The 8745-nt window shown below is 40.9% G+C and overlaps 1 protein-coding gene across 1 annotated transcript; it reads left to right on the top strand.

The window, feature by feature from the left end:
- The first annotated feature begins 649 nt into the window (after positions 1-649).
- LOC139824321 (uncharacterized) lies at positions 650-1234 on the top strand. Its single transcript, XM_071796848.1, has one exon. It carries the CDS (start codon positions 650-652, stop codon positions 1232-1234), a length of 585 nt encoding a protein of 194 aa, XP_071652949.1.
- Positions 1235-8745: the final 7511 nt, after the last annotated feature.

Genomic DNA, 8745 nt, shown 5'->3' with positions numbered 1-8745 from the left:
CAAACGACTGACAATTGACCGGATCCACTTGAAAATGGTTGTGCGGGTGGTTCATGGACTGTATATGACAAATCCGATCCCAAAGAAGCAAAATCCAAAATGGCGATGATCGAAATCCAGGATGGTGATCCAATATGACGGCCGATCCACTCTGTATTGTAAATCACTGGAAATTCAGCAGATTCACTCAAAATTCGACTTCTATGAAACTGGATTCATAAAAATAGATTTGACCCTAGGGAAAAACCCTTTATATCACACGTGCGTGGAAAGTGGCCCATTACGCGCGCGCCATCTGTGCGACAAATAGCCAATTCCATACACGAGTCAAAACAGTGCGGTAATGTTACATTACGACGAGTACAACAATTTCCTGCAAAAATATGAACGGCTTAGGCCATATGGTCAAAGCTCACCCTTCTGAAAGTCCCAACAAGTAGATAGTCTACATACCGCATCATGCGGTTACACGCGAACATAGTGCTACAACGCACCTTCGAGTCATCTTTAACGCTTCTCAACCAACCTCAAACGATTTATCCTTGAATGACCATCTCATGGTCGGCCCTAAATTTCAGACCGACTTGTCCGCAATTATATTACAATGGCGGTGCAATTTCGGTACGTGTTTACGGCCAATATCGCCAAAATGTATAGACAAATTCTAATCGATTTACGCGACGTCGATTACCAAAAGATTTTGTGGCGTCCTAATGCTAACTCTCTTATTGAGGAATATATAATGCTCACCGTGACGTATGGGACGGCCAGCGCTCCATTCTTGGCCCTTCGCTCCGTGCAACAAGCCGCGAAGGACGAAAGCGCAAAGTTTCCATTGGCCGTCTCGGTTATTCATCGACGCACCTACGTGGACGATTGCGTCTTTGGTGCCGATGATGAACCTCTTGCGCTACAGACAAGAGATCAACTCATTGGCTTGCTGGGTAACGCGGGATTCAAACTTCGTAAATGGGCGAGCAATCGCGCGTCGCTACTGGTCGAAATAGATCCGACGGATCACGGGCTCGCGCATTCAAAACCCCTTCGCGCGGACGATCATATCAAGGTGCTGGAGATCAATTGGAATCCCATCGCGGATGCGTTTCAATTTGAAATCACGATTTCTAATTCCGTTCCCGAGACAAAACGCGCAATCCTCTCAACCATTGCTAAAATTTTTGACCCCTTGGGATGGCTCACTCCGATGGTCATTACCGCCAAAATCTTTATGTAACAATTGTGGTTAATAAAGTGCAGTTGGGATGATGTCGTTCTTGACAACTTTCTGATCAAATGGCAGATGTATCACTCGCACCTTGTCTTAATACGGGAGATTTCAATTCCTAGATGGACCGAGTATGGTTCTGACCACGCTTACCGCGGAGATTCATGGATTTGCGGATGCGGCCACCTCCGCCTATGGAGCGGTCGTTTATTTGAGAGTTACAAAAATTGATGGATCCGTTAACATAACGCTACTAACTGCCAAATCAAAAGTGGCGCCGCTCAAGCCTATGAGCGTTCCGCGGCTCAAACTGTGTGCTGCCTTGTTGCTGGCGCGAACGATACCATTTGTGCGATTAACTCTTGAATTATCAAAGATCGCTTGCACTGTTGGATAGACTCTAAATTAGCCTTGGTAACGCAACTTCCATCTTGATGGAAGGTCTTTGTGGCCAATCGGGTGCACGAAGTTCAACTTCAAGTCCCGGACGTCGTATGGCGTCATGTTTCTTCGGAAAAAAATCCCGCAAATCTCGCGTCAAGAGGCATTACTCTCTCCAAAATGTTGGAATTTTCTGTGGTGGAACGGTCCGGCCTGGCTCAAACTGTCTCAAGATCAATGGCCACAGCCAACATTCCTCAATTCTTCCGCACCACCACCGGAAGAACGAACCAGTGTGAGTCACCTCAATCCGTCTCTAAACGAATGGGAGCTGAGCAGTCGTTTCTCTTCGTGGACAAAGCTGCTCAGAGTGACCGCTTACGTCCTCAGGTTCGTGCAACAAATAAGAAAGCGCGGAACCACGAAGTCTGCGAATGGCCAAGCAACGCACAGTTCGAAAACAAGCTCTTTTATTCTCCTACCGGAAGAAATAAATGCCGCGCGCGAGTTTTGGTTAAAATTCATTTAACAACGGCTCTTCCTTAAGGAGTATTATCAACTACAAAACGATCTTTGATTAAGGGGGAGTAGCAAATTGTCTTCGCTGAATCCTTTTATCGACGAAAAGGGACTAATTCGAGTCGGAGGACGTCTCCGCCACTCGACACTCGCAGAAAAAACAAAGCATTCAATAGTGCTTGCTGGACACCCGTTATGCCCGATCTACAATAGCTGTAGTAAGCTGTAGCAGAGAGAAACCTGAGAGAGGCCATCCCGGCGTTTTCCGTCAATTTTTGTGTGCCCGATTTTCCGACGCGCCGCCTGAGAATGTGCGCATCAACTACGTCGTTTCGCTTGGTAACCGCACATGGTTTGCGTCCGTGCTAATGGTTCGTGTACGAACTAGCCAGTTAGAGAGGATATGCTGCGGCCGCGGCGGCCGCGCTCGGCCGGCCCGGGGCACAGTGGAGCCGTTTGCGCGAATCGCGGAAAAAATTACGTTACTTGTAAAATATGCAATGAATGATCATAGAACCTTTCAATGTTGACTTATAAAAATTGCAAAAGTGTATATTTATTAAAACAAGTATTTGATTGAAATTAAATAAAAATTCAATTTACATTTAATTTACGTATAAGAGCAAAGTAATTCTTGCGTTTCATCGCTTAAGTCTAAATTTTTTTTATGTGGTTTACTTCTTAAACTAGTTATTAACGGATCGGATGACACGAGCATCATATATGCATAACATCTTTATTTGTAAACAGACGGCTACATTTTCTGCTATGATTAAGTTGATATCGTTTATAGTCCTTATTTCTTGCCTCTTGAGCTTCTTCCGATAATGTCCTAGCAGGTAACGCTGCATTTTCTATAATTTCCTTACCGTGAAAAAGAATTTTATGAACGGTAATTGGCATAAAATACCAAGAATATTTTTCAATAAATATTTCCGCTGCCTTGTACGCATAAGAACCGAATTTTTCTGAATTTATTTCTTCACCACAATTAATCGTTTGTAATATTGTGGAAAATCTTCTGATCAATTCCTCGTCAACTCCAGTTATTTTTGCTGTGATTTTTGGATCAGCAAAAAATCGTCGAAAAGTATTTCCGTCATTAGATAATCCGGAACCTTGTTTAACGACGTCTACCCTCAGTCCAAGTTTATTATAAAAAGCGTCTTGTATTTTTTTTGAACGCGTGTTTCTGGCGTTGTTGACCACTTCTTGAAAGACAAATTGTAGGCAATATGTAATATACACTCCATGAATTTGATTCGTGCGTGCAAGGGTGACATTCCTAATTTGAGTGCTTATTCTTCTTTGTTAGACCTTTTATTAATTTCTGTTAAGTTGTTCATTTGAGATGGTTTGGAACCGCAAATGAAGCACGAAGATGAAGGCGTGTGGGTTACAGCTTGAGCTACCTTACCGTCTATCATCGTAAATATCATTTGATGATTTATTTTGAATGTGGTTCCGAACTTTTCTATTTCTGTTTCTCGTAATTGAGCAATTTCGTCATCCATACGTTGCTTTTCACTTTTTATTTTTTCAGCAGTTTTTTTTGTGTATTCAAATTGTATTGCTCTACAATATCTCGTTAAAGAAGGTCGATCATTATTCCAAATAATAATATTTTTATCGTAAAATAAAGTAAGACGTAAGGGCACCAATGAAGTCATAGACATATATTCATCAAATATTTCTTTGTCCATAAAACTTTGTTTGTATTCGCTCTGACCTGATAATCCATCACAACCCCATTTCGTGAGCAATGTTAATTCATTGACATCAACCATATTTTCCTTATCTATTGTCTCAAATAGTCTTTTTGCAATATGATCTAGTAATTTTTGTAAATTATTTGACGCCGAACTCTCTGTAATATTAATGTCGTCTGGGTAGCAATCCTGTTTTGATTTTTGGATATTTTTATACGATGGAAATATATCGAATCCAATTTTCTTCGTCGCAGCCCTTATTGTTTCATACTGTCGTCTTGATAACTGAGCATCCATTATTAATGCCAGAGCAGTGTTAGCATCAAAACCATTTTTCTGATTTTGTATTTTACTTGAAGCGGCATCGATCATTTGATGTGGGTAAGCAGCGCGTAATTCGCTTAATTTCATCCGTTTTGCACGATCACAGCATTCGTCAAAACTCTTTTTCGGTCTGCCTACTGAATAGTTTGATGGCCTAGTTGGAGTAGAACTTGCAACTTCAAATTCGACTTCAAAAATACCTTGTAATCAAGTACTGTACTTCTTATAGAATCTCGGCTTTGATCGTTGCACTGTATTCCATCTTGAATTTAGCTGTGGAAGAAATCGTTTTCTAATCTCCTGCAAAATCTTGTCGAGATAATTGTCTGGAAAACTTGGGTAAGATGTACCAATACATAATTTTAGACGATTGAGATCTCGATTACAACAAAAAAATTCTGTGACTAATTCTTGATAGGAGATGGAAAAGCTTTTCATGTCTTGATCGCTTCGCGCGTGCTTACCCCCACAGCCGTTACATACACTACCGTCACCTTGTTCTTTCGAGTTCTGTCGATTCGATGAATCGTGGTAATTCGATTGTTGCTTACGACCACGCGATGACGAATGCTGACGCGGTAGCTTTTTATCTCGTTTTAACTTGGGCTGACCATACCCTAACTTGTGCGTAGTTTCTTGAGTCGACGAGCCGGATTCCTTCACTTCATTCGTCGTCTTCCGTGTCACTTCGAGCGTGCTTGCGATCTCGTAAACCTCCGCAAATGTCGTCGGTTTCTCCGCAATAATTTCGTCACACATTTCGCGGGATTCCAGACCATGAAGTAGCTGCTCCGTTAGCATCCTGTCCAGAAACTCCCTGTACTCACAATGTGCTGCCCCTTGTTGTAGGCGTAAGGCGAAACTGGCGATCGTTTCCCCGCTTTGCTGAGCGATATGACGGAATCTGATGCTCTCCGCGTATTTGTTCCTGGCTCTATCGAAATGTGAGATCAGCGTTGTTTTCACTTCTTCGTACGAGAGGTCTTCCGGCACTCGCAGACTGACTAAATATTTCAGCGCGTTATTCAGCTTTGAGCCCATGTGGACGCGTGCGTAATTGGCATGCTGATTTCCCGGGATTTTACTGAGCTTGAGTGCCCATTCCGTACGATTCGGCGCCCATATTCGCAACCGATGCCTGGATTGCGTTAGCCATCATGGCGGATATCGCCTGCAGCAGTTCTGGCGAGATATTTGTCGGCAGCTGAGCCATCTTCTTTTGCTGCGATTACACTTTACTTCCGCTAACTCACTTGACTTGCCTTGATCCCGCTAATCCCACTTCTGACACCACTGTTGGATATGCGATAATCCTATCGGGGATATCGGGATTGCGGGTGACAAGGAAGTACACGCGTACTTAATCACGACCAACTCTTTATTCTTATTTGATTATTATACACGTCGTTAGTGGATCTTAAACTGACCCAAATTACCGACAATTGCAGGGATAGCTCCAACTTTGAGTAAACTGCACAGAACTTAAAAAAATTTGTACACAATTGAAATATGCACGAAAACACATCGCGCGAGTGTTGATTTCAAGACAAAAATCGGAAAAAATTAAAAAAATACATTTTTGAGCTGTCACCTACCGTAAACGTTTGCTTAATACAGAAGTTGTACAGTTTGAATGTACAAAATAAGATACACGCGCCATTCGTATAATGTGAACAAAGAATACCGTACATAAAAAACTAAAAGTAAAAACGTAACAAAAAAGTTTGAGCCTTCGCTACTATTTTGTGCAAAAGCACATGCAGGTTGATAGGATAAACAGTATTGCGTGTAGCGAGAGATGGCGCAGCGATCAAACAAGAACAGATTACTATAGTTAAACAAGGACAGATATAGAGAAAACAGAATTAGAAATGTTGACATTATCGATATCGAGGAAGTTCGGCCTTCGCTTTAGGATCCCCTTAACGCACTGTACAAAGCGCACTTGCACGAACACGTCTCGTCGCGTCGAGAAAACTCGATGGGCACTCACAGAGAAATGCCACAGAGAACGCCATAAACGCGGGACTGCAATTAACAGTCGAGCTATACACACTGACGATAACCGCCACGTGCTCTTAATACAATCACGATAACGTTAACTCGTGTAACCGGACGAACTTTCATCGCGGTACGACCGCACGGCACGAGTGACTCAAACACGAGACGACACAAAAGAAACGAGATTATGAGGCGAGAGACATCCGTGTAAACTATGATTAACGAGAGTATCACCGTGAGCACAGTTAATAAATCTCTGCCGACACGAGCCAATCTTCTCGATCGCGGCAACAACAGCGAAACGACCGCCGATCGCGTGACAATGTACAGCCAACGGGGAGCTTAGACTACTGGCGAACAAGATTAGCGCAAGCGTGAAAAGTAGTGTCGGACGCATAAGCCAATCACAGGCGTAGTAGCTATAGCGCTAGGTCGCGCGCAAATACAGGAATGCGGGCGCAATCGGCGCTAACCAAAACGAAATCAAAATGATAATATTATTGTACATGCAAATAATATGTCGGTCAGGGAAATAGTTTACACATTGCATATGTAACCACTAATCACACGCAACTATAATCACTTAATTATATCATCAATTCACCGCTTTAATCATAAAATTGCGAAACAAATATATTGTAGTTAATTTTCCGATTTCACTTTATTATTACTTTATTATATCTATAAAATTAAAAAGTGAAAATAGTTATGTTGCAGAAAGATTTTATTTGGACGACTTTAAGACGTCTTCAAAATGACGTCTTTAGACGGTCTAAGTAATAACGTCTTATAAACATCCATTATTAGCCCCTGACGTCATAGACCAAAAATTTCTAAAAATAGACGTCATTATGTTGTCTTCTGACGTCACTTTGCTACTTGGGGTACTTGCATATACAATGCGGGTACTCGAATTATCTCTGGGTACCGCGGAACCGATTCATATCTGTATACAACGGATAACGGGCAAGCGGGCGGGTACCCGGATACCTGGGTACCAAGATACTTGGGTATCCGGTTCTTTTTCTGAGCTGTAATTCGAACATAACCTCAAGAATTATATATTAATTTTAAGGCAAATGAGGTAATATAAGCAAAAAATATATATCTAAAATAATTTTTTCTAATTTTATATTTAACATTTTGTATAATTAATATTTAAAGAAAGAGAGTTAATTTGAATTGCCGATTACTTCTTAATTACGCTTTCTTCAGATCGCCGGGCACACCGATCGCCGATCGCAGCTTGAAAGGAATTGAAAATGGCTGCGTTCAACGGTCAGCTACTTTTCTGAACGCTGTCAATGGCTATAAATAATACTAACGGAATTATCTTTGCAAATACAATACAGCTGAATAAAACAGTTTTCACTTTTTTAATCAATATATTGAGTTTATATTTAACAAGGTATTTTGTCTTTACCGAAAGACATTATAAAAAAAATAATAATAAAATTTTTTTTTATGTCATCTTTTTCGATAAGATCAAGAGATGTCTTATAGCATATATTTTGATATTATTGAAAAAGACATCACAAAAAAGATATCTTTTCGTCAACTTCTTTATGATGTCTTTTTCAATAACATTAAAGGTTAGATTCCGATAACTTTGGCGCCTTAATTTGACGATAATTTCTGGTAGTACTTTTAACGCTGAATAAAAAATTATATAGGTTTTATAGGGCTAACCGCTCTGATTTTTGAGATATACAGTGTTAAAGTTGGTAAAACTTTAGATTAAGGGCGACCTCACCGATTTCAATGACCTTGATATATGTTGTCGATATAAAACGAGGTGCCACATAGGTTTACAATTTTTCACGCGTGGAAAGCCGACGCATGTACTTTGAAGGCACACTATGTGTATAGTTTAACAATAGTGGAGCCCCCCGCAGGGGGGCGGAACCTACTGCCTCCACGCATACACTTTCCACGCGAAACGAGGTGTCACGAGATGTCACTTTTCAATATCTTAACTATTCTCTACTATTTCTGTTACAGATATTAAATATTTTTTTACAATGCAACTTTTTATACGAAGCGACAAAAGAAAAAATAGTAAGGACGTAACCGGTGTCACGTCTAAATATTCCGGTCATAATATATCACGCGAAAAAATATCCCGGTCTTAGTGTCTCTGCGACAAAATATCCCGCGACAATATATCCTATGACAATATATTACATGACAAAATATCTCACGATAAATTATCCTATAAATTATTCTCACGAATTATACGTGGAATGTATTATGTACGCTGTACCTGAGGTAGAGCGCCGAACGCCTCGATGCCCCTATCCCGACGTTCGGATATAAACAATAATAAGGAATGTGTAATAGTAAATATATGTCTGAATGTTACTTTCGATACGGTTGTCAGTCGGTTAAATCTATTAGAATTGTGCGGTCAGGTGTGCGATGCCTTTGAAATTTGTAAGTAGTCAGAAGGGGAAGCGACAATTAGTGCTTCATGGTTTTATTTATGGTGTAGGGGAGACCAGGGCTAAAACGTCTACGGGGTAAATACGTCTAATCAAATATCTCGGAACCTGTATATTGTGCGAACTCGCTATCAGAGAGAAACCT

Source organism: Temnothorax longispinosus, unplaced genomic scaffold (genome assembly GCF_030848805.1).
Source record: "Temnothorax longispinosus isolate EJ_2023e unplaced genomic scaffold, Tlon_JGU_v1 HiC_scaffold_325, whole genome shotgun sequence".
Classification (NCBI taxonomy): Eukaryota; Metazoa; Arthropoda; class Insecta; order Hymenoptera; family Formicidae; genus Temnothorax; species Temnothorax longispinosus.
Note: the sequence above shows the minus strand (reverse complement) of the source record. Positions and strands in the feature narration are given on the sequence as shown.

What these genes read in the sequence shown, in the direction of transcription:
- LOC139824321 (XM_071796848.1), top strand. Translation starts at nt 650, where the DNA reads ATGTATAGACAAATTCTAATCGATTTACGCGACGTCGATTACCAAAAG.